Source organism: Delphinapterus leucas, chromosome 13 (genome assembly GCF_059928025.1).
Source record: "Delphinapterus leucas isolate spDelLeu-1000000601 "Yukka" chromosome 13, BTC_Dleu_Yukka2, whole genome shotgun sequence".
NCBI lineage: Eukaryota > Metazoa > Chordata > Mammalia > Artiodactyla > Monodontidae > Delphinapterus > Delphinapterus leucas.
Window position 1 is genome coordinate 48,314,040 of NC_143141.1, and position 26,502 is coordinate 48,340,541.

The window sequence follows — 26,502 nt, forward strand, 5'->3', positions numbered from 1 at the left end:
ATTTTAAAATCAGATTTTTTTTTTTTGCTATTGAGTTGTATGAATACTTTGTGTATTTTGGACATTAACCCCTATTAGATATATGATTTGCAAATATTTTCTCCCACTCAGTAGTTTACCTTTTCATTTTGTTGATTGTATACATCGCTGTCCAGAAGGTTTTTAGTTTGATGTTAGTCACGCTTGTTTATTTTTGCTTTTGTTGCCTTTGTTTTTGGTGTCACTGAATTTCTCATTCTTAATGGTGTCCTACCTATTATTCTTGTTCAGTTTCTGCTACTTCAAACTCATTCAACCCTTTGTTTTTGTTTTTGTTTTTGCTGTACGCGGGCCTCTCACTGTTGTGGCATCTCCCGTTGCTTAGCACAGGCTCCGGACACGCAGGCTCAGCAGCCATGGCTCATGGGCCTAGCCGCTCCGCGACATGTGGGCTCCTCCCGGACCAGGGCACGAACCCACGTCCCCTGCATCGGCAGGCGGACTCCCAACCACTGTGCCACCAGGGAAGCCCCCCTTTGCTTTTATTGAATCTGCAAAGTTTACCCAAGATAAGCGTGTTCTCTTGTATCATCACTCCACTCTTTAATTTCTCAGGGACATTGCCCACTCAAATATAGCCTCCATTTTCCAGTGAGAAGATACAATATTTATTGGTTATCAGCCTATATTTTACATTCTTGATTTAAATAGATTTATTTTGGGTTGTGGAAATATATATACTCAAAAGGAATAAAATGTTATTCATTGCAGGAAGGTGGAGAGACAAAATGAGAATGAAGGGCAACATCTGACGCACATTTTGCCACTGTCTTTGAAATATCAGATGCATTTATATCAATTAAAAGCACAGAATACATGTCAGAGTAATCATATGTCCTTTTAGATCATCTGTTAATGAAGATGAATACACAGTTTGTTTAAAGAAAAAATGTATTATATGATTATTTTTAGTCATCTATAAGTTGATAGGTATATTTCAATATAACTTTTAAAGTATTTCTTTTTTTATTTCTTACAGTAATCCTAAATCGGAGAGTCAGAGAGTAAATAAAAAAGTCAACAATGATGCCTCACTTAGAATTCATAATCTATCCATTTTGGTGAGACAGATAAAATTTTATTACCAGGTAAGTGGTTCTTTTTTTAATCTAGTATTTTAATAACTCCTTGCATATTCACATTTTTGTGTTGTTTAGTATCGATGACCTAGTATATACTAAATGCTTATTATATATCAGATACTGGTCTGTTTGCTGGAGGTTGAGTAGTAATAACACAGTTTATTTCTTATGCAGTGTTAAAGATGCAAGCATGCACTTCATAATTATCTAATTTACAGATAAGTTTTGTATTTTATGAATTTAAAATTTTTTAAATTTCCTGAGAATTTATATAGTGCAACACTTTGTTAGCCTACTAGAATTTTGCCTTTGAACAGTATACTTTTTATTCCTTTTTTTAACTTAAATTGGATGCATATTTCAGAGTTTGAACATGAGCATTTTTTTTTTAATTTAATTTAATTTTATTTTTGGCTGTGTTGGGTCTTTGTTGCTGTGCGCAGGCTTTCTCTAGTTGCGAGGAGCGGGGGCATCTCTTCATTGTGGTGTACGGGCTTCCATTGCAGTGGCTTCTGTTGTTGCAGAGTACGGGCTCTAGGCGTGTGGGCGTCAGTAGTTGCAGCACGCAGGCTCAGTAGTTGTGGTGTGCGGGCTCTAGGGCGTGCAGGCTTCATTAGTTGTGGTGCACGGGCTCAGTAGTTGTGGCGCATGGGCTTAGTTGTCTGTGGCGTGTGGAATATTCCCAGACCAGGGCTTGAACCTGTGTCACCTGCATTGGCAGGTGGATTCTTTTTTTTTTTTTTTTTTTTTTTTTGCGGTATGTGGGCCTCTCACTGTTGTGGCCTCTCCCATGGTGGAGCACAGGCTCCAGACGCGCAGGCTCAGTGGCCATGGCTCACAGGCCCAGCCGCTCCGTGGCATGTGGGATCTTCCTGGACCGGGGCATGAACCCGTGTCCCCTGCATCAGCAGGCGGACTCTCAACCACTGCGCCACCAGGGAAGCCCTTAAGCTGTTCTTATTTTGTATTTTAGTTCTGTTTTTAAACCCCATAAATTAAATATTGAAAGTACTGTTAAATAAATCAAATCAGTGTTCTTTTAGATCAAGCTACATGTTTTCCTTTTTTTCCTCCTCATGGTTTTCTTTTGTTATCTCAGACCTGCCTTTGGTATTATTTTCTTACCGAAGTCATCTTTTGATTGTTTGTTTAGAGAAGGTTTGTTGATAGTAAAGTTTATCAATATCTGTCTGAAAATGCCTTTATTTCACCCTTGTTCTTGCAAGGTAATTTTATTGGGTATGTAGTTTTAGGTTAACAATTACTTTTCTCTCAGTGTTTTGCAGATTTTTACCTTCTCTCTCTGGAGTCCTTTTTGTTTTGGAGAAACCAGCTATCAGTCAAATATTTGTTCTTAGGTTAAACTGTCTTTTTCTCTCTCCTGGCTGCTACTACTGTCTCTTCTAATATTGCTTCTTTTCTATTAATCTGATATTCCTCAGATATTTTTATTATGTGTATATTAGACTTTCCTACTCTATCCTCCATGCTTATTAAACTTTCTTTTACATTACAGTCTACAGTCTTGTGCTACATCCTGAGTATTTTTTTTCAAAACTATCTCTGCAGTTTGATAATTTGCCCCTCATATCTTCTGTTTAACCCACTGATTAAGTTTTGCCTCTCAGTAATCATAGCTTTCATTTGTAGAAGTTCTCTTTGGTTCATCTGCCTTTTCATTTTGTTTATTAATCATTCTTTTAAAATTTTTTCCTTCCTTTATCTCTTCAGAAATTTTTAAAATGTCTATTTTTTATTTTATGTTGAATAATTACAAAATCTGAAATCAGATCTATGGGGATCTGAATCTGCCCTTTGTTTTCTGCTTGCTGTTTCTCGTGGTGGTAGCTGTTGTGGCAGTGTGTGTGTGTGTGTGTGTGTGTGTATGTGTGTTAATTGTGAGCTCATTTTGTGGGGGGAAATTTATCTGTGGGAAAATACTTCTGGGTCTGAGCCAAGGATGCATTGCTTCAGAGAGGATTTGTTTCCTTTTGTGTGGCCAAGCCTGAAACACTTTTCATTTAATTTATTTTAAGCAGCTTTATGTTATTATAGAAGCATACTTGTATGCTGTATATAGAAAACTAGAAAAAATGAGAAAATACAAACATAATTTCAGGGCCTGGAGATTACCATTATTAGCATCTGAATATATGTACTTCTGGATCTCTTTTTCTGCATTTGTGTGTTTGTAAATTATGTATTTGTGTTTACATATGTATTTTTTAACTGGGACCACATTATCGCAGATTCTTAGGGAAACAACCCTCCTCAATCTCAAGCAAAGGCCAAGAAGAACTGCTTCTTCTGTGTCTTATTTGCAGGGTTCAGTTTTTAATTTTGTTTTATCTTTTGACAGTTACCTTTTTATTTTCTTTTGAGCTAAGTCAATAAATTTTAAAAGATTTTTAAAAAGCTATCCAGCATTTTTGAACTCCTTCCTTCCTTTCTTTCTAATATTTAGTATTCCTCATTGCCAGAAATAAAAGTCTGTGCTAGGTTTTTTTTAAACTTAAAAAATTTTTTTCCTGTATTCCTTCTCTCATTTTCCTCTCTTTGATTTGAGTGAGTTAGGTTCTATGTTATATCTGTTTTGTCTTTTATTCTTATTTTGTGTCAGTATTTCTAGATACATTAAACAAAAGACTAGATAAAGGGATGCAGTGACTCATTTTGACAATCTTCATCAGTCTTGCCCTTATTGGAATGTTGTTAGATCTTTGGTTTCACACTATCTTTAGGGAGATGCAAGTTTTTCTTGAAAATTTTGTGAGACTCCTTGGGAAAGAAGACATAAAAGGCAAGGGGATTTCTTTATCAGAATCTTAAATCATTTGTCAGTGCAGCCTAATTCTGTGTTGTCTACTATTGCTTTTTTTTTTTAACAACTTTATTCAGATATAATTCACATACTGTATAGCCCATTTAAAGTGTCCTATTCAGTGGTTTTTAGTATATATACAGAGTTATACAGCCATCTACACCACCCATTTTGGAACATTTTTATCACCCCAAAAAGAAACCCTGTATCCGTTAGCAGTCACTCCCCATTTCCCTGAACCCTACATACACACTCATCACCACCACCACCACCCCAGCCTTAGGCATCTGCTAATCTATTTTCTGTCTCTATAGACTTGCTTATTGTAGACATTTCATAAAAGTGCAATTGTACAGTATGTGGTCTTTTGTTACTGGCTTCTTTCATTTAGCATAATGATTTCAAGGTTCATCAATGTTGTAGCATGTAGTAATGTTTCATTCTTTTTTAAACTACTGTTTTCTTGTTCTTTGTCTTCCTCCTGCCCAAGCTAGGTATTGAAATTGTCTTTGTATTGATCATATTAATTTAATGAAGTTATAGTCACAGAGATATTTGGGGATGAGGGAATTGTAAAATCCATCAGTTCAATGGTTTAGATAAGAGGTTCTTAGTGGAGGGTGATTTTATCACCTGGGGGACATTTAGCAATGACTAGAGACATTTTTGGTTGTCGTACCTAAGAGTACTACTGGCATTAGTGGATAGAAGCCAGGAATGTGGCTAAGCATCTTGCAATGCACAGGACATTTCCTCGTGATTAAGAATTATCCAGCCCAAACAAACATGTGCCTGTCAAATCCAAAACATTATATCACATTGAATTATAGTTCTCTCAGTAGATGTGCTTAACTTTTATGTCACAGGGACAAAGTGGTATAAAAATCTATCTTAAATTCTGGAGTCCAGATATTTAAAATATTTGCATATTTGTCTTTAATATGACATATGAAATATTTAATAATGTGAAATATTTAATTAACGATATAATAATCAAAATGTATTTTATATAGTGTATTTAAATCCTGGCTCTCTGTTATGTAGCAGTTGTATAAATGGTACAAATTACTTCCTTGAGCTTTAACGTCTTCATCTATAAAATGAAGATAATACTTAGCTGGCAGCTGAGCATTACATAAATTAATAGAGATGAACGTCTTGCAGTGTTTCCTGAGCCAGACACAGTTTTAGGTGCTGGGGATGTGGTCGTAAGTGGCAAACATAACAAATAAGATTCCTGTCCTCACAGAGAAGGAGAAAGTGGCTAAGCTGACCAAGAAGGAGATACAGGAGGGAAACTAGACAAGCCGTGTTATCACGAAAGCCTACAAAATAAAGTGCTTCTAAAAAGAGGGAATGTCAAAAACATACTTGAGGGAATTGATTGCAAAGGGGCACAGGGAAGCTTTTTGAAATAATGAAAATGTTGACATCATTACTGAAATGGTGGTTTCAAAACTGTGTACATTTGTCAAAACTCATTAAATTGTACACATAAAATTGGTGATTTTTATTGCATGTACATTACACCTCAATAAGTCTGATTTCTAGAAAATGTATATGTCATTGACAACAATTTTTTAAAAAGGGCAAAGGAGCTGTTCTAGATGAAGGGAGACTAAAGAGGTGTGACAAGTGGAGACTGTGTATCTTTGGTTGGATTCTGAATCTCTCCCCCCAAAAGCTATAAAGAATATTTTGATGGAAAATGTGGAAATATGAATGTGGATTATATATTAAAATGTATTGTATCAATGTTAAAAATAAATTATCCAGCCCAAAATGTTAGTTGTGCTAAAATTGAGAAGCCCAAATGTTAATAGTGCCAAGATGATATTATTATTAATGATTTGATTTGTCTTGACTGTCACCATTTTTTAGACACACCTGTAAATATTTCATTAACATTTGCAGGATGACCACTTACACCCTTTTCTTTTAATTAATCTAAGTTTGAATATCAGTGAACTGTTGTAACTTAGAGCTAGAAGTGATTATCTTAACATTTTGTCAACATAGTTTCAGATACTTAAAATATTACTGAGCATTGAAATTCCGCTTGTACCACTGAACCAGTTTACCAAACCCTCTCTACCCGCTCCCTTTCATGCTTCATAGTCTTCCATAAAATCTTTCTAAGGCACTTCTAGGGTATCTTCAGAAATAGGTCATCCATCTTATTTACATGATTAATTGACTTACTAAAATGATTTTTTATTTTCATGTGTAAAACCAAGATAGACATGACCCAGTTTAATATATTGACAGATTTCAAATTAAAGGCCAAATCAGTGCAGTTATTGTCATCTGTTAAATTACCTGACTGTTGGGAAAACCAAAAATTTCCCTGAAAATCTTTCTCAAACAATCAAAAGTATTTTGTTGTATCTCATACACCCCTCAGAAAAAGTATTTGAGGTAAAATATTTTATACATTTTGATTGTCTGACTTGCAGAAGGAGTGAGTTTGGATAGGTTAAAATTCACAAATGTATGATGTCTCCAGGTTGGTTTGTTTTTTAATGTGTTGTTAAGCATCAAGATCATCTTGCAAAAATGATTCTTAGGGAGGAAGAAAATTGACAGAATACCCTGAGATGATTGTTAGTGGGGGGAATTATTTCAGTGAATCTTTTCAGTAATGATAAGTTAATTTAAGTGTTAGTATTCTTGCTTTTTTTATTTTAATGATGTGGAATATGTAAAAGCTCAGTAAAAATTACAATATTCAGATTGCCTTTCTTTTCTGCTGCCTTTCATTGAATGCCAAGGCATTGAAGCTGTAGTGATAAACAGGACAGGCCGTGGCCCTGTTCTCTAGTAGAGGGATAATAGACAAGTAAATAACTAAATCAAATAATTTTGATTGTGATAAATAAGGACAGTGAATGTGAGAGGTCTTGAGAGCAGTAACTGGTAACTTTAGATTATCAGAAAGATTGTTGAACATACACTTCATTACGTTTAAGTGGCAATTCAGACCTTTTCAAATAATTGCTTGATACATAGCAAGCATCTCTTTTTGTTTTGCAAATAAATATTTAAAAATTTTCAAGTCAGAATATAAGTAAATTATAGCTGTTATGGAAAATTACCTTGGTGCTTTGATTTTTTTTAAAAGTTATTTTTATTCCTGTGAATGAAGGCAAGAAGGTGAATTTGATTATCAGAGACACAGCTTACAAATAAAAATCTTAGTCCATTTTTAGAATTCTGTCAGCAGCCGTTGTTTGGTATGACTGCACAAGCTGCAGTTTAAATAAATACTAAAAGAAGTAAGGTGGTTCTTCAGCCACCATTAAAATAATGAACTGAATCATTTGAGGCCTAAAAGACAAGAACACTTTACAATTAATAAATTTATTAGGAAGTTTTTGCATGTTTGACGTCACTAATAGTAAAAGTAAAAATTAGGTCTAGTACCATTAGTTTAGTTGCCAGAGAAAGCAGGTACTTTTTAAGGTTTTTCTTTAACATCTGTTATAATAAGCAACATTTGGAGTATTTTTGATACTTTGGTCAGATTTTCTTTTCTTTTAACATCATTCATTTAATTTTTTTCTACATGCTACTAAAATATAATAAAATAGTCTTAATTCTTTTCACTAGTAACACGGATAAAATGCTGAATACAAATAGTATGATAAATGTAATTATGTTTGAGTTTTTAAAACAGATTTAGAGTCCCAAAGGAGAGACTGTCATTCCAGTATATTCTAGAAATCTTTGAAGCCCATATTTAGTACCTTAGAAATGTATAGTTTTAGTTTTAGTATTTTGTTCAATGTGATTCAAGAAAGGGAAATGAGCCCAGACCTTTCCCAGAAGTATTGTTTAAGTTCTTACTGTGAAGGAAATGTTATGGGTAACTTGTAGGAAGAAGGAGAAACCTGGTTTAAGTTGTCTTTGAATAGTCTCTAGGGTCTGTCTGGCACAAACTTGAAATAGTCTTTCTTATGTGCTTTAGCAACATGAATTTCAATTCACAGAAACTTGTGTATCAGTTTTTAAAGTTTCTAAACTAAAACTAAAAAAATAGTTAATATACCATTTTTATAGAAAAGTTATACAAAGCCAATTAAAAATAATAGGAATGAAATGACTTGTATCTTTCAAAGCACTTCTATTATTTTCCTATTAAGATAATCTCTGCCAGTTCTTTCTTGTTCTGTCTTTATTTTTATTAATTATTTATGTTCTGCAAATTTTTCTGGACTGTCTTCATACCAGGATAGATTTTCTACCAATTTAGTGAAGCTTTGCTTTAGTGGTCTTGAAAATTCTCAAATTCTCTATATTTGAATATTTGCATATCTTTCAAAACTTGCATCCTTCTCCTTATCTCCACCTCTTGCTCCCTGGTTTCATTTTATTGTTAGCGCTTATCACCAAAAACATTTACTTATTTTCTTTCTACCCCTTCGAAAATGTAAATTCCATGGGAGCAAGGATTTTTGTTTCTTCATTGCTTTATTTCCAGTATCTAGAATAATGTCTGACAGATAATAAACATGCAATAAATATTTGTTGAATGAGTGGCTGTCCTGATTTTCTCAAAACTTTCTCCACTTTCTGTTGTATTGCTAAAATTATTTCTTTTTCTATACATTTTTTTTTTTTTTTTTTTTGCGGTACGCGGGCCTCTCACTGTTGTGGCCTCTCCCGTTGTGGAGCACAGGCTCCGGACGCGCAGGCTCAGCAGCCATGGCTCACGGGCCCAGCCGCTCCACGGCATGTGGGATCTTCCCGGACCGGGGCACGAACCCATGTCTCCTGAATCAGCAGGTGGACTCTCAACCACTGCGCCACCAGGGAAGCCCAATGATTGCTTTTTTTAATGCATCTCTCTTATGTATGCTTTCTTTTAAATATGTATAGATATAGTCCTGAAAATTTTGCTTTAGGGCAAGGAAACTAAAAATTGCAATTAATTTGAAATTTATTTCTTTAAGTCCATTTAGCTGTTACATACTTGGCTATAGAATATTTTATCTTGGCATAACTTGCTTTTAACTGGAAAACTCATTTATTAAATATCCAAACTCAGTATCAATCCTTGGAATAAGCGATTTTAGCAATTTTTGACACTATTCTTAACTGTATTTACTAATGTGATGCACATACTGAATATGTAGTTTTCTCTAAATGTGTGCATATTTTTGGTGTTAGTTTTTTTAAGATAGTAAATATAATACTGAAGAAATTTTTTGAAACTTTCTAATACATATCTGAAAGAAATTACAGATAAAAGATCAATTCTACCTAGCCTCTGGTGTCATGTCACACTCTGGCTATGGGAAACTGCTTTTGTGGATCTAGAATCACACATCTTTAAAAAGTAATAAAGGTTAACTTTTCATGGTTATTTGCTTCCTCATCATAGTATTAAGTAAAGAATGATTCAGAAGGAATTGAATACTTAACAAAAAATTATTCCTCAGCAACTAGTTATGTCTGAATGTGTAGTGAAAGCCAAATTGTAAAGACACTCACAGTTATTTCATAATCTTGCAAAGATTCAGTATTATCACATTAAACTAATCAATCCTGTAGTCTAATTCATCCCAGACCCTTTGTAGCCTGTCATTGTTAGTAGTTATAGTGATAGACATGATGTGTTCTCTCATTTCCTCAAAGAAGAGGTAGTATAAACAGAAGATGCATACTTAGTGTATAACCAAAATGAGTAATTTGGAGGCATTCAATTTTCTGAATCATCCTGTACCATCAGAATTTGTATATATTCTTGTCACAAAAAATTTGACAGAAGTCAAAGGAAGTAAAACATGAATTGTAGATAGGAGAGAAATAATGAGTCACTGAGGAAGAGCTCACTTGCATGAAATACTCATAAGATAGGATTTTTAATGAACTAACTAGCTTTCTTAATTTTACTATCAGTTGATTTTTTAGTTCTCTCAGAGAGAAGTAGCAAAAAAAAGCTCAAGAAGAATACACATACTTGATCTTTTAATTGAGGAAAGTTGTTTAATTATCTAATACCTAAAATTCAGATTTCCAAATAATAGGTATTAGACCAGTTCAACTTGGACACTTATTTGATGGACATTTGATATGTTTATTAACTTAAGCCTATCTGATAATTATAATTTTAGTTATTTAATTCATTAACTTATAGTTACAAAAGATTTAAGACTTTTTAGACATCTTTTTTTTCACATTTTTTAAGCTTTTTAATTGCAGTATACCTCTGTAGGTATAGGATGCCTACAGAGATGTGCACGAATCATAAGTTACAGCTTGTTGAGTAATTATCCTGTCAGCATTACCCATATAACAACCTTTGGGTATCTTTTTATAGGAGACTTTGCAGCAGTTGATTATGATGTCTTTGCCAAATGTCTTAATCATTGGCAAAAATCCCTTTTCTGGTAAGTATTAAAATTAGCATAATGTGATAATAAAGTCTTATCTTTGTGTAATATTATGATGCTTACCAAGATCTTGCTAATTTCCATTAACTCACTAGGTTTTTTGTGAGTCTATAGGGAAAGTTGGAGGTGATATTCCATTTTATATAGAGAAAGTAAACAGAATATTTGTAAGTCGTAGATGGGATCAGACATACATTTTACATTAAGTCCAGTGTTTTTTTTTTTACTCTACCAAGTCGATACTTTTCTGTGATGATTTTTAGTGTCTTATAAACAAGTATAGAAGATAAGTACAGCAGTTATAAGCTTAAAAGAACATAACCTTAGAAAAGAAGTGATTTTGAAATAATTTCTAGGTTTTATAGCTACTATCTACCATTGCCAAAGTTGTTTGAATCTGAGGTTTTACTGATTGATATGTTGTAATTTATATTAAATTACTTTTGAGTGGAAAAAAGATGAGAAGCAGTTTCTTAGATAATTTAAATTATTTTCTTCAAAGTTTCTGCCCTTTACCAGATTTTAAGTGCGACATGTTCAGGGTTTTAATTTTTGAACAGTTGGGGAAATTAGCAGCTACCTAACAGTTTCAACAAAGGACTTATTCTTACAGGCTACATGTAACCCAAATCAAGTATATCTTCTCCAATTCCCAGTCTCACCCTCAGTCAAAACAAACAAAAGTAAAACCAAAATAAAAACGAAATCCAAGCAGCTGTTTTCATTGAGCAAACTACAAATTAGATGGGGTGAATTAGGAGTTTAGATACTCTTTCGAGATATTCTGGAATATTTTAATATACAAATAAAAAATGTAAAAAACATTTTGTATGTAGAATGGAATTGTTTTCAATTCCACATGCATTTAATAATTACTTACCAAGTTAGAGGGACCAGGAATATAAAGAAAATGGTTTATGCTCTGGAGGGTCTTGTGTTGTGGCGAGAGATACACAGATTACTGGGAAATCATGTAATAATTAGTGCAAAGTAGAGAGATGTAAGAATGTTAAGGCTTATAAAATATGGAGCCATTGATTATTCTTAAAGTTGGTAGATTAGTGAGGGTTGGAGACCATTGGTGGTTGGGTCAGGGAAGACTACACAGAGATGTTAGAGCTGTGCCTAGGATTGTGATTAGATTAGTAAGTAGTTCATTAGAGGGACGAAGGGTAGGGAAGAAAGACAGGCAGAGGGAGTAACAGAAGTTAAGGCAGTGGTGTGTGTATATACGTATGTATATTTGGGGAAGCATGATTAGTGTGGCTAAGAAAGTAGGTTGTTTCATGGAGAGTAGGAGGAAATGTTTGAGAAGACAGATTGGCCTGATGGTGAAATTCTGGCCAGAGAATTGACTCTTTTTTTGTCAGCTGAATGTTTTAAGAAAATGTGAATTGAATGCTGTTGGACAGTGAATGTACTGTCCAGTTCTGTTACAGACCATAAACTTTATCCAGCTTGTTATATACATTTATTTTACCAGCCTCACCGTAACTGATATTTAAGGTTTTGATTTTCATGAATCTACGCAGGGGAAAGCCGTTTACATTTTATAGGTAGATGAATCATATAAGGTCAGTGTTTTAGAAAGAAAACGCCAATAGGCCTAAGAGAAGCCAGACCTATTAGGAACCATTTTGGCTGGCTGTGGCATGTCTCTATAGTAGAGGTTCCTAATTTGGTATGCTGGTGTAGTATAATGACTTACGGAGAAGTAGTGGATTTAGAGTTAGCATCCTTTATCACACAGAGCTTTGAAAGCTGTTTTATCTGTACTGCAGCCCTTCAAAATTCCTCTTACCATATTGTGCACACACAGAGCTGCTTTTCTGAATTCTCCACTGCACTTATAAACTTAACCCCTTGGTCAAGTTGTGAATATCACCTCTAGAAGTAATACTACCACTATAAGAGAGTTGAACTAAAGTAAAATGTTGTACTTAGTAGTTGTTTTTATTTCAGAACAAGGCACAGAAGAAGTTAAAAAGTTGCTTTTACTTTTACTGGGTTGCGCAGTTCAGGTAAGTTAAAATAATTCTTCATATTTTTATTTTAATAACTTTTTATAAATTTTTCAGGCTCTAGTTTCTGAAAGACTTAAGGATGGGCCATTGGTGTTCAAAGTCCATGTTAGAAATTTTTAAATAACTGTATAACCTCCTAAGGAGAAGGTTTTTGAAGAAAAACACTCATTCTGTTACTTTATTTCAAACTTTAGTTATATTATCAGGTAGTCATAATCATTTAAAACATTTAATTATTCTTTTTTTTTATTCGAGGCTTTTAAAGGCCCCAGCTTTTCAAGTTTCCCTAGAGGTACCCTTAAAAACCTCTCCCAGAACATCCTATGATTTATGCACGCATGTGTGTGTGTTACAGAAGGGAAGAGGATTGATGATCAAAAGGAGGCAGAAATGATGAAATCACGATAATCTGCTGGCTTAGGAATCAATTAATGTAATAGAATTAGAAGTAACTTTAGTGCCCATAACACTTTAAAAACTGTATATAAAGATAAAAGAGAGCTTAATTTTAACTGGAAAAAAATTTGCTGATGATGATTTAGTCTTCACAAGAGTCTTTATAGTTGGAAGTGAAACTGTTTATAGTTCTGTTTTTAACACCATACTCTTTTTATGCTCTAGAGCTGGGCTGTCAGTAGAATAGCCACTAGCCACGTGTTGCTATTTAAGTTTAAATTAGTTACAATTGAATAAAATTACAGTTTCAGTTTTTCAGTTGCACTAGCTATATTTCAATAGTCAGTAGCCACAGTTAGCTAGTGAGTACTTGTATTGGACAACACTGATATTCTGATTATTCAACTTCAAAGTGAATCTTCTCATTCTATCTTTTTTCCGTCTTGGTACTCTTTCTCCTTTCTAGCCTTCAAGAACCTATCAACTTCATTCGATATTCTTTAAGAAAACCTAACCTATTTATAAAACATTTTCAGAATTCTTAAAACTTTCAGAGTTTGAACAGAGGTGAGATTTAGTACAAATTGTGGGTATTTTAAGGTAAAGGAAGAATTCTCATTGATCTGTGTTGAGACTGTGTTACAGGGTGAGCTTTTAAAGGTAGTATAAATAAACAGTGGCTCTAGGACTTAGAAAAGGGAAGTGTATGTGTTTAAACTGAAGGCAGACAAAGGTATGGCAGTTGAATTGGGGGACCCTTCAGTGAGTCATACTTATTATAACCCTGCCATTTTATATATGTTCACTGGCTCAGACTATACATAAGTCACTTTTGGAAGCATAACATTTAAAAATTGGGGTTACCATACCTAAAAAGTTAGTTATTTTATATATGCCACAAATGTACTATCCGAAAGTCATTCTTAATTGTTCTCACTATGCCTGTCAAATATTATTTACTAGACCAAAAAAATTCTTGTTTTTAAACCTGGTAGTTTTTATCACATCCCTCCAAAACTCTGACTTCCTAGTCATAGCTGGGAACTGTACATTTCTCATAATTTAATTTTAAATTTAACTTAAAATTAATTTTAATTTAATTTAATTTTAAATTTAATTGAATTTCTGTATCATCCTAATAATTTTGCTTTTATAGGATAAGCAACTTTCTGCACTGATAGAAATGTGCTTAATTAAATTAAATTTTATGGAAGTAGAAATAAAATACTATGATGTACACTAATCATTAGAGAAATGCAAATCAAAACTACAATGAGGTATCACCTCACACCAGTCAGAATGGCCATCATCAAAAAATGTACAAAGAATAAATGCTGGAGAGGGTGTGGAGAAAAGGGAACCCTCTTGCACTGTTGGTGGGAATGTAAATTGATACAGCCACTATGGAGAACAGCATGGAGGTTCCTTAAAAACCTAAAAATAGAGCTACCATATGACCCAGCAATCCCACTGCTGGGCATATACCCCGAGAAAACCATAATTCAAAAACAGTCATGTACCACAATGTTCATTGCAGCACTATTTACAATGGCCAGGACATGGAAGCAACCTAGGTTTCCATCGACAGATGAATGGGTAAAGAAGATGTGGCACATATATACAATGAAATATTACTCAGCCATAAAAAGAAACAAAACTGAGTTATTTGTAGTGAAGTGGATGGACCTGGACCTAGAGTCTGTCATACAGTGTGAAGTAAGTCAGAAAGAGAAAAACAAATACTGTATGCTAACATATATATGGAATCTAAAAAAATAAATGGTTCTGATGAACCTAGGGGCAGGACAGGAGTAAAGACACAGACGTAGAGAATGGACTTGAGGACACGGGGAGGGGGAAGGGTAAGCTGGGACGAAATGAGAGAGTAGCACTGACATATATACACTACCAAATGTAGAATAGATAGCTAGTGGGAAGCAGCCGCATGGCACAGCTTGGTGCTTTGTGACCACCTAGAGGGGTGGGATAAGAAGGGTGAGAGGGAGATGCAAGAGGGAGGGGATATGGGGATATACGTATGCATATAGCTGATTCACTTTGTTATACAGCAGAAACTAACACAACACTGTAAAGCAATTATACTCCAATAAAGATGTTTTAAAAATGTCATGATATAATAAATGTGTAGAGTGTAAATCAGAACCTTGCTAAGTTTCTTACTGACCAAAGAGCCAAGTTTCCTTTTTTGAGTATAGTGTCTTCACTAGTAGTTCAGTAATTGGCCCAAGAGATGCAACTAAGCTAGACAAGGCAGTGCTGTCTGTTTTGTATGCACTTCTCATTTGGTAGCTGTAAGAATACAGTTAAACACAGTTGGATTGCAGTATAAGAGAGGTAGACAAGAGGCAGAGAGTAAGATGCATGTTAAACTGTTATTCAGTACTGAATGGAAAGAAAAAGATGAGGTTTGCATTGTAATATTTTTAGTTTATATAAAGTTTTTTAAAAGGTACACAAGCTGCCTTTATTCCACTTGATACATGTGTACTTGTGTATACATTCTTAAATTTTGCCCCTGGTAACTTTGTGTTAGAAACAAATCAAATATTTATTGTATTACCTTATATGTGTTGAACTGGGCCACAAAAGTAGGTTTCTTTTATTGAGATTGATAGGATGAAGATGTGAGAATGAATTGTAAGCCTGAAGTAAAAATTGCTTAAAATTTTTTTTCCAAGAAAAAGGGCTGTGTTGTTTGATGATAGGCAAAGACTGACTGAGCATTTTGGCTGTATTCCGAATTCTGCCACTGACTCACTGTGTTTTTTGGCAAGTAACTTATCCTCTCTGAAACAAGTTCTTTATTCTTTACTTCTCTGTTTGTAAAGTTAGCCTAATTATATTGTACTGACCTTAGATGGTTTGTGTAATGGTTACCCGCTTTAGAACTTAAAACTTTTCAGCGTAAAAATGGTATGGATTTTCAATATGTTGCTTTTTAAATAAATATTTCTAAATTGTTATCTTTTTATTAGGGTAAGTATATTAGAGATCATTTAAATGCAAAACAAAACCCTCATTGTTCAAAATGTAGCCAATCTTTTTAGCCTAATGAATTTTTGGTTATTTACAACATATTAACAACTATACCCTATAAAGTATGAATGATTGGTTTATTCGTTTCTCTTAGTGTCAGAAAAAAGAAGAATTTATTGAAAGAATTCAAGGTTTAGATTTTGATACAAAAGCAGCAGTTGCCGCACATATTCAAGAGGTAATAATCTGTATACAATGTTTATGTATTTTTATGAAGCTTGTGGTATGTTTTATTTGTATGTCTCCCCAAATACCATCATGGATTAAGCAAGAATAAATCAAAGCCAATTATAGATGAACTCTGCTTTTAGAAAAATTATCTTCTTTTCTTTAGACATAGTTTCTTGAATGAATTATCTTCTACGTGGCACAGTGCTGACTACAGATGTACTGTTGCCTTTATCCATAGAGATATAGGCAGAAAGTGCTATTTGAGGAATGTATATTTCTTTGTTAGACATCACAGCATGAATAGTCTAGTAAATGGAAGCAGCACAAAGTGGATCACTGCCTGTAATTCAAAACTAAAGTGAGGTAAGATGATAATACTAACCTATTAGTATTATGTGATTCCAGTGATTTTTTTTTTTAGTGAATGGGCACAGCATAATTTCTACTGAAGATATTACTTGAATTATAAACACATTAGTGATTTATAACATCCATATAAAAACCTAAATGGAGGACATAGTGTACAATGTCAAATAATTGAAGCTAATATTTATTTGTTAAGATTGTTTTTAAAAGCTGCTATTTCTGCATCTGTCTAGTCTTGAGCTTTTAATCTTGCGTACTTTAGAGTTTTTAGAACTACAGCATGTTAAATTTTACATGCTGATTAGAAAGAGAACTAAGGAAAGGGAGAGAGTTTTAAATAGTGAGAATTGTTGTGTTTAAATATTCTCTATTTAAATGACTTTGTGTTCCATATATCATCTTTTCTCTTAGTTAATATTCAAAGAGCCCCGCTTTCTGGTCAGTAATATTGTCAGCAGTAAGCGTATTAGTACTCTACAAGATACAGTTTTGTTGGTAGTTTCCCTTTATATATACATACATATGTTTGTTTCTGTTAGCTTTGTGATTTGTATTTGATTTTGAATAAATGCTGAGTACCGCAAGTTACTAAATTTGCCACCATTCTTGAAAGTGTTATTTTTGATGTTTATTGTGAAAGTTAAAGCAAAATATCAGAATCACAGTGAGAAATGGAAAGCAAGAAATAAGTATTTCACTCATATAACTTTTCCATTCTTTTAAAACTCTTTATACTGGGCATCCTTTTCTCCTAAGGTTCTATGGCAGTGTCTTCTTCAGAATCTATAAAGACTTAGCTTTTCAAGTATAAAAGTGCAATAACCTATATCCTACAGGATTAAAACTTTTGCTTTTGAATTCAAGTACAATAAACTTAGTCTTATCTAAGGAAAAGATTAATTGAGTTTGTTAAAGCAGTTGTCAGACCTATTAGTATTACCTTCCCTTAAGAATGTCTTGAATTAAATATTTTATTTTTGGGACTTCCCTGGCGGTCCAGTAATTAAGACTCCGTGCTCCCAATGCAGGGGGGGGTGCAGGTTCAATCCCTGGTTGGGGAACTAAGATCCCACGCGCTGCGTGGTGTGGCAAAAAATAAAAAATAAAGAAATTAAATATCTTATTTTTTAGTTGGCTAAATTCATTTAAAGATTACATTTAGTAAAAATAATTTTTAGTAGAAGCCTTTTCATCATTCATTAATTTCAAGATATCATATTTGCTTTTCATATTTTTATTATATGGGATATATAGTATTTAAGCTAATATTATACTAAAATTAAATCTATTTTTAAGTATTAGCCATTTAAAAAATTGTTTACTTTGGTTGCTCTCTAAAGGTAACCCATAATCAGGAAAATGTGTTTGATCTACAATGGATGGAAGTGACCGACATGTCTCAGGAGGAAATAGAACCACTCTTGAAAAACATGGTACTGCATCTAAAAAGACTTATAGATGAGAGAGATGAGCATTCGGAGGTTTGTAAATTTCTTTTAGTATATTAGGAAAGTTTACTTTCCAAAAAACTTCAGAGATTTTTCAGAATTGATACTTTGTTTCTTAGGGACAGGTAATAAAGTACTATATGTCTTTTGTGCAACATAGGAGCCAGAAAGGCTGCATAAGAGCCCCAAATTGCTAGTAAACACATTGCAATTAGGTTTTCTTTTCTCCTTCCTTTTAAATTACTCTGATTTTGTTCTTGTGTTTTTTAACTCATCCCCATAGTTCTGGCAACAGTACAAAAGTATGAAACTAAAAATATCGTTGATGTAAGTGGAAAAATCATTGCCTTTTCAAGGTAGAAGAATTTGCTTAAGGTTAATTTTGTAGTTTTATTGCCACATTTTGAGATTGGAAAAATAAGTGTTAATAAAAGGAGAATAACAGGTGTTCTGAATAAAATGCCCCACAAAAGGTCTCATATTTTTGTAGTCAGTATAAGGAGATATGATTTTAGAAAAGAGAATTATTATAAACTCCTTTAAGAGAGTACTTTGGTTTTTAAAAAGAGTAAAATTGCACCAGATTTTTTGCCTGCAGCCTCTGAAAGCAGCTTATAATTTTTAAAGGAGTCTAGACATTACTGCATGTGATGGTGAGTAATATTTTCTTAATAGCAGACCAAAGTACTCTGTCATTCTGGAGAATGTAAAAGTTTGATTATTTGCTCCATTTACATGAGAGAGATGATTTGAACTTATTTATAGAGAATTTGATTACTCTTGGGACTAATGAAAGACTACATAGGAGAAATTTCTAAAGATTTTTTTGGAACAAAATTTCACATCACTATAAAATATATTCATTTCTGATGGGAATTTTCGGTTTTTCTTAAGGCATTAAAAGAGAAGAAAATATAGGAAGTAAATATTTTAGAGCAACAACTAAATTTTTTTAAAAATCTAAGACAGTGAGACCAAAGGAAGAAAAGAGTGAGTTGCACAACATCCCTAATGTATATCATCCTTACCCTGAGATATTTAGATTACTTTATTTTCAATCTGAACCATATTTTGAACCATATGCTATATAATTTTTTATGTTAGTGTCTTTTTACTGTTTTATCCATTTTCTATAACATTTCTCTATTTGCGTTTCAAGATATTAAAGGTATTTTGAAAAGGTGTCTTCCAGCTTCTTAGGAATTACTTCTAAAAATCTGTACTTTGGTTTCATATGACTGATGGATATGTAAAAGTTGTTTGATCTCACTTACATGAAATAATTAATATGGAGTGAAGAAGGATGTTATTTTGGAGAAATATAAACAAAATACTTGTCATTACATGATTTGTGTCAAAACTAAAAGGAATGTGAAACACTATATAGCATGATTGTTTGAAAAACCGTTTAAAAATCTGTTATCCTGCCTGATTAAGCATTTTAGTTGAATTTGTTTTTCTAACAAGGAAAAGTTTTCTAAATACCTGAGGCAGGAGAATGTAGTCACATTCTCCTGCCTCAGGTATTTGGAAAACAAATTTCTAGCTGGTTTAAACTCACTTCTCTGGGGGAAAAAAACTTCAATTTGGATAAACAGTGGAGTAGTTAGAAAAGATAATTAAAAATAATTGTGAAAAATATTAGACACATGTAAATACAGTATGTAAATATAATAATTCGGTATCATTCAATTGGATTGAAACAAGTTCTTATTAACATTTTCCCTTTAACTTTTTTCTGCTTTTTTCTTCCAAAATATTTTATTAATTAATTTTATATAAAAAAACAAAATAGGAGAAAGTTATGTATCACACTGACATATTGAGAGCAATGTTTATGGCTGTGGTTTCTAATTTCTCTACAAAATTAACTAGCCATGATGGAGTAAAGAGAGAAAGAGTAAATATCATATTCATATTTTTTGGAGCACTTCAAAGTACAGATAGCTTGGTGCTAATTTTTAAGTGCAGAGAAAGCTTATAATAAAATAGACTTTAAAAATAACAAATAAAAATCTGTACATTAAAGATATTTTTAAGGCCTTTCTGTGTACACAGCACTATGTAGAAAGAAAATTGTGGAGAGAAGAGCCATCCCATCAGGTGTTACAGGTTTGGCCCACTTCAGCTTGCAGGACCATCTCCTCTTTTCCCAAGGGGAAAGTGTCAGTCAGGCTGAAAAGGGCCACAGGTGTCATCAGGGAGACATAGTGCTCCTTGTCCGTGCTGTGCTTATCCGCTAGCACCATAGTGAAGGAATAGAATGGGATTCTGCCTGGACTGCAGAGCTAGTGCTGGAGGCGTAATCTTTGTTCCTATCCTGCCAGTGAGGGTCGGGAACATGGCCTGCCAGCACAAGATGATGTGTTGAAGATCCAGGTCACACTGTGCTTGCTGTAGCATTTCTTGCTGCAGCCAGTAGAGATTTGGGGCTATGGGTGTGGACACAGTGAGGAGTCTCCTTTTCTCATAAAACTGATCCAGAAGTCATAAGACTGCTGTTCTGATGCCCACATTGATATTCATGGTTACACAGGTGGGCTCCATGCCAGACCAAGCCAGACTGAATTGACAAACTCAGGCAAGGCTACCCTGTGGCTTGTGGCCACTGATGCAGGACAACTTGCAAGTGGCTCCATAACTATTGCTGCTAGACATTTCATGTAACTGTTCCCTGGGACGTTGAATTTTGTCGCAGCATCTGACTCTGACTTAAACTAGAAATTTGCAGATCCCCTTGTTCTCAGCTCTGTCATAGACTATGTACTGTATCTTGTGATCTCCTTCAGGAAAATTTGAGTCTGGTGGGGAGGGCTTTTAGAATAGCATCAGTAGAATGTTGTTTGCTGTGTCTGTTCCCTCGGGTATCTCCCAGGACACTGAGGACTGTCAGCTTATTAGGATCAGAAATGTGTTCTTTCATACTTGGGCACTTGATTCTGGGAGATTCCATATCACCACAGGCTGGTCGGCTGCTCCAGGCTTTGTTGTCCGCTTCCATTTCAGTGTGTATCCTGGCGAGCAGTAGTACTCACACTGGGAGTTGAAGTGGGCATCTAAAGCACTTAAATCCTCCACTTGCTGGCATGGCAAGAATTGGGAGCCGCAGGCTATCCACAGGGGATGCTCCCCCTTGTCAGAACAGAGAGCCCTTTTTTCTGTTTTTTTTGATCTTTTGTAATAATTGTTTCACTTCGATCTAGAAAATATAATTTGGTCGCCCTGTTTTTAATTACTCTTCATTTTTTTGTTCTTAATGCCATGAAACAAGAATCTCTTCAGTCCTCTCCCTTTACCAAAAACCAAATATTTATTGTCACTGTTTATGCCAAGCTTTGTGTTATAAGTTTATTGTATACTATCTTAGTAAGTCTGCACAATAACCCCATTTTATAGATGAAGATTCTCAAGTTCAGAGAAGTTAGGTAACTTGTCCATTCTAACTCCAACGCTTGTGTCCCTAACCTTTATAACACCTTTTCCTAAATCTGTGATTGTGCTGAGCACATCTCTGATTCTTTTCCTTAATGACGAGTTCTATAAGTAGAATTATTGTCACCAGAATTTTTTTAGCATTGTATCTTTTTATGTTCATTCTTCAACATATATTAATAGATACCTGCTTTTTGCAAGATCTTGTGCTAGAGTATGTGGGAGCAACAAACTGACAAACTTTCAAAAAAGAACCAAAGATTGTTACAATCTAATAGGGAAATTATTTTAATAAACGAATTAACTGTAATAAAAATTTGAAAGTGACAAGTACCAAAAAAGACACATATATCTAAAAAAATACTATAGGAATTTAAAGAAGGAAGCAACCATTAGTGGAATGTCTAGGATCGGAAGAATCAGAGAAGGCTTTAGAAATTAAAGGTATGCCTTAATAACATTTCCTGTCAGATTTTTTGAAAATGTTTGGAGTTCTTGAGCTCAAGAAACTACCACTATTAGAGAAAAGTCAAAATGTCTACATAATCTTTAATGGAAAATATCTGTGGATACTCTTACTTCTCAATACCAGGTTTCTTTCGCTTTAAAAAATATTTTGCAGCCCATAGATCTTTTGTGCTCTGTTTGTTGGCATCTGGAAGTTCTTGATACTTTAATTTCACCACCTGCTAATTTCAAACGTAATATGTGTCTTCAGTACTTTTCTTGAGTTTTCCGTTTTGTAAATCATTCAGTTAAATATTTTTGAGCAGCTCTTTTTGTGCACACTACTATGGTGGATAACATCAGGGATACCAAGGAAGCATAAGAAAGATTGTATCTGGTTTATTAAAAAAAAACATGGTAAATGAAAAATTGTAAGATGGCATAAAATTAAGTTCTAGTTTGTTCATGAAAGAGATATTTAGTTAATACTGTGTGCAGATGTTATTGTTAAAGACAGGAGATGTTAGAAGGCAAGATTAAAGATAATTGAGACAGTAAGAAAATATACAGATAAAAGTTGATTCTGTGAAGTTTGAGCTTGGGCTACTATGGAAATTAGTAACACTGTTCACAGAGTTACTGTCTCTCCCTTCACAGAGACAGGGAAGTTGGGCTGGACATACTGGGTAGATGGACAAGATGAAGTAATGTCAGTGAACAAACCACCCTTCAAAAAGTAGCACTGAAAGAGAAATAGTAGAAGGATAGTAAAGGAAAAATGTGATTTTTTTTCCCTTAGATAGTAGAAACTTGTATGGCTTTGAAGAACAAGGAGAAAAAACCAATAGGAAGAGAGAAATTGAAAATGTTATAGAAGTAAGGAATATATGTTGGGAATAAGAGATGCATAAAAACGGAGGAGTTTATCACAGGTGGTTTTGTTTCTTTGACAAGTTGGAGAAGGGGTCATTTGTTGGAAGTGATGATAGCAGTTTGTAGTTGGGGGCTTATGTAGAGAAAAGGGAATATATTTACAACAGCCATTGTGGGAAAATTTTGCCAGGAAATCATCAAGGTTTTCAATAAAAGAATTGATGGGCATTGGAAAGAGCTTAATTGAAAGTGGATGGCAATTTCTGTAGTAGGGCTGTATATGTTTTTTGGTTTGTTTTGTTTTTTAGAGTTCTTTATCACCTTGGAGCAGAAATAGAAAAACTGATGGTAGGTAAGGAAAATGACATAGTGTTTGAGTCAGACTTGAATTTGAACTCCTGTTATACCTAACCATTAGATGTGTAACTTTGGTTAAGTTATTTAATCTATATGCACCTCAGTTTCCTTATGTCTAAAATAGATGTAAAGCCTCTATTGCCAATTATAGTATTGGTTAAGATCTTGTTGGAAAATCCCCTAGCTAGGGGTTCTATAAATATTAGTTCCCTTTTGTTTTTTCCTCAAAGAGTGAGCCATAGTCAAAGAATGGCATGGTGGGCTTCCCTGGTGGCGCAGTGGTTGAGAGTCCGCCTGCCGATGCAGGGGATGTGGGTTTGTGCCCCGGTCCGGGAAGACCCCACATGCCATGGAGTGGCTGGGCCCGTGAGCCATGGCCGCTGAGCCTGCGTGTCCAGAGCCTGTGCTCTGCAGTGGGAGAGGCCACAGCGGTGAGAAGGCCCGCATACCGCAAAAAAAAAAAAAAGAATGGCATGGTGGTGTTAAATTAGAAAGTAAGGGTGACATTTAACAGCCTAATTGTAGTTCCAGGCTGAGTAGAAACTCTAGGGTAGCCAAGAATAATATATTTGACTGGGCAAAAAGGGGGAACTGAGTGATTAGAGGTTCAGGCATAGGAATGGTGATATGGCGCAAGAGAGGAATGGTTCTTTAACTGGAGAAGCCTGTATGTATTGGATTGGAAGTGGATGTGGAGTTGTAGAGAGAAAGGGAACTGGGAGGTCATATTCTGAGGTTTATCAGTAGGAATACTGGAATCTGTGAAAGCAGTAGTTGGATAGACCTTGATTTGTGCTCAAATGTATTGCAAGGATAAAGAAATGAATTCTGATGGGTGGTTTAAAAAAAGAAGAAGAAAAGTAATGATTCAATGAGGGCGTTGTAAAACTTGGTGATGAGAGACAAAGTGAGGATGGTGATTTCATGTTCCTGAGGTGTAACTCTACCCATTCCATCTGGAGCAGAAGGACAGATGAAATGTCTACCAAAGACAATTTCTGTTTGCCTGGGAAGTTTGAAAGAAAATCTGAGAAAGTGGTTTAGAATAAGAGAATTTTCCAATAAGAGGAAAATTAGGGGAATGGAGGAATATGATTGAGATACATGTAGGTTAAATAGCCCTTAAAGTTCAGATTTAGGATAAATAGAAGATTTGTGTCCCATGGTGGGTCTCTAGAGAAAGGAATAAAGTTAAGCTTTGAAATGGGAAGCAGATTAGAACTAGTATTGTAAGAGAGAGCATAGGATATGGAGTGAAGAGACTGGTCTGGAGTCTTGGCATTGCTATGAACTAGTTGTGAGATCATGGGCAAATCAGTCTCTGTGCCTCAGTTACCTTAGCTGCAGAATTAAGAGGTTGAACTAAACTTCTGAGGTTTTTTTAGGTCCTTCTGAGGTTTCTATTTACAATTCTAGAGCAGTGTTGTCCAATTCTGCAAGAATGGCAAGACTGTAATTCTGCACTGTCCAGTGCGGTAACCACTAGCTACTTGTGGCTGTTGTGCCCTTGAAGTGTGGCTAATGTGACTAAGGAACTGTATTTTTAACTCTTTAACTTTGAGATTAGCCACTTGTGCTACTGGTTACCATGTTGGACAGCACAATTATAGACACATCACTCTTGAGTTAATTTCTTTACTATGTCAATAAGTCTTTTATGCCTTTCCAACAGTTGCTATCTGTTCTTATTTTACCACAATTTACTTTTTTTTGTTAAAACACTGGGAAGGGAAAGAAGTATTAAGTCTTGTTCTTGTGTTATCTACTAAATAGCTCATCCATCTACTGTTGAATAAAACTTTAAAAAATGACAGCTAAATATGACAAAGTTATTTTTGACCAAAGAATTCTTTTTTGATGTTGCAGTATAATACTTAGACTTAGTGACTAGTTTTGATGTGTTTGGTTCTCTGATACGTAAAATACTAAAAGTGATTCTGTGATTTATTTCTCTATTTCCTTAGACTATCGTTGAACTCTCTGAAGAGCGGGATGGTCTTCATTTTCCACCCCATGCCTCTTCATCTGCACAGTCACCTTGTGGTTCTCCAGGCATGAAGCGAACAGAAAGTCGACAACATCTGTCAGTGGAACTGGCAGATGCTAAGGCCAAGATAAGAAGGCTTAGGCAGGAATTGTAAGTTGTTGCTTTTCAAGGCTTATTGAATTTATATAGTTGCAAAGGTGATCTAAACAATGTTTTTAGGCTTATGGAATATGGACGCGTGGTTCCCAGTTGCTAGGCTGTGTCAAAGTTTTTTGGTAGTATTTGCCAAAGTGAGAAAAATAAGTAGACTGACATAAGGTTTTATTAATGCTAAATCTTATCAAATTAAAGGATGCCCTTTATTCTGTATCAGTTTAAAGCATGCCCTATTTTTCTAGTGTTAGGATGTCCTTTCTTTCATAAAATAATGTTTTTCCTTGGCAAATTGAGGTCTGCTTAATTTTTTAATTTCTTGAAATCCAAAACAGTGGCAACCACTGATACAGATCAATAAGTTTAGCTTTTTTTAAATTAATGTTCTAAAAAACTGAATTTTTGGTATACAGTATTACAAAAAAATAATTTTGTGTATCTTCTGCATTGAGTAATTGAAATGCCTGAGTCATGTATCAATACTTAGAAATGGTAAATGTTCTGGTTGGTTAGTGCTGATGAAATTAATATCTATTTAACTTTCAAAGATCATTACAGGAAAGTCAGTATAAATGTCACATAGGCATTCCTTGGTAAATCACATGGAAAGAAATAACCAGTCTCTGCTGGAGATTTTCTGTATTGCAGTTTAAAAAGAACAAAGGAGTTTTGTATTTTAGGCTTTTTTTCTTTCTTTCCTTTTTTTTTTTTTGGTTTGTCTTCCTGGAATTTGGGCTTCGGAGTGTAGATTTTAAATTTAAAACCGCAATTAAGTTTATTTACTGATTGTTTAAAGCGGTTAGTTTAAGAAAGTGGTTGAATATGCAAGGTAGAAAAAATGTACAGTCCATAGGGAACTTTGAAAACAAAAAAATACAGCTTTCATTGTGAATGTCTGCATTATTATGTATCTATTGAAGTGAACACGCCCAGGATATTCTATAAACAGCTGCACCATGAAAATTAGGGAAGAGATTGCTGTTATTAGTTTGACTGGCAGTTAATGGATAGCCTAAACAGTGAGCACTAGTTGGTTCCATATAATTTAGCACAATCTTCCCCAGTCTTTAGATAAAGCATGCAATTAGAACTGCAGTGATGGCTGTGAATTCATTTAACATTTTGCACTATATTAGAATTTGATTTTAAAATAAAATTTACTGGGGCATAGCGTTATTAAAATTCCAAGCAACTTAGAGACATTAGTAAAATTTGGTCTCATACGCTGATTGGAAAATGTAAATGAATAGTTTTAATGAGTAAATAAATATGCCAGATATAGCAAGTATTCCCAGTAACTAGCATTACATCAAATACCATCTCATATCTTCGTTGTCCTTTGAAAATGTGTCCCTTCATAGATTTCTTCTATTAACATTTGTTTTAAGTGTTTTTGTTGGGATAGATCTTTACTAAAGTGATGAAGTATGGAATCATGGTGGATAAATTTAGTT

At 34.3% G+C, this 26,502-nt stretch overlaps 1 protein-coding gene and 1 pseudogene across 4 annotated transcripts in view; one reads left to right on the top strand and one right to left on the bottom strand.

Annotated features, from left to right (window-relative positions):
• CCDC88A (coiled-coil and HOOK domain protein 88A) overlaps window positions 1-26,502 on the top strand; it is a 125,926-nt gene that overhangs the window by 29,069 nt on the left and 70,355 nt on the right. For all 4 annotated transcript variants that reach the window (XM_022597259.3, XM_022597258.3, XM_022597262.3 and 1 more), the window contains exons 3-8: window positions 1,019-1,127; window positions 10,265-10,334; window positions 12,300-12,358; window positions 15,909-15,992; window positions 17,692-17,832; window positions 24,873-25,045. In XM_022597259.3, the coding sequence (XP_022452967.2) occupies window positions 1,019-1,127; window positions 10,265-10,334; window positions 12,300-12,358; window positions 15,909-15,992; window positions 17,692-17,832; window positions 24,873-25,045 (636 nt within the window). The remainder of the gene's footprint in view (window positions 1-1,018; window positions 1,128-10,264; window positions 10,335-12,299; window positions 12,359-15,908; window positions 15,993-17,691; window positions 17,833-24,872; window positions 25,046-26,502) is intronic.
• Window positions 19,775-21,394, bottom strand: LOC111186532 (sushi repeat-containing protein SRPX pseudogene; annotated as a pseudogene).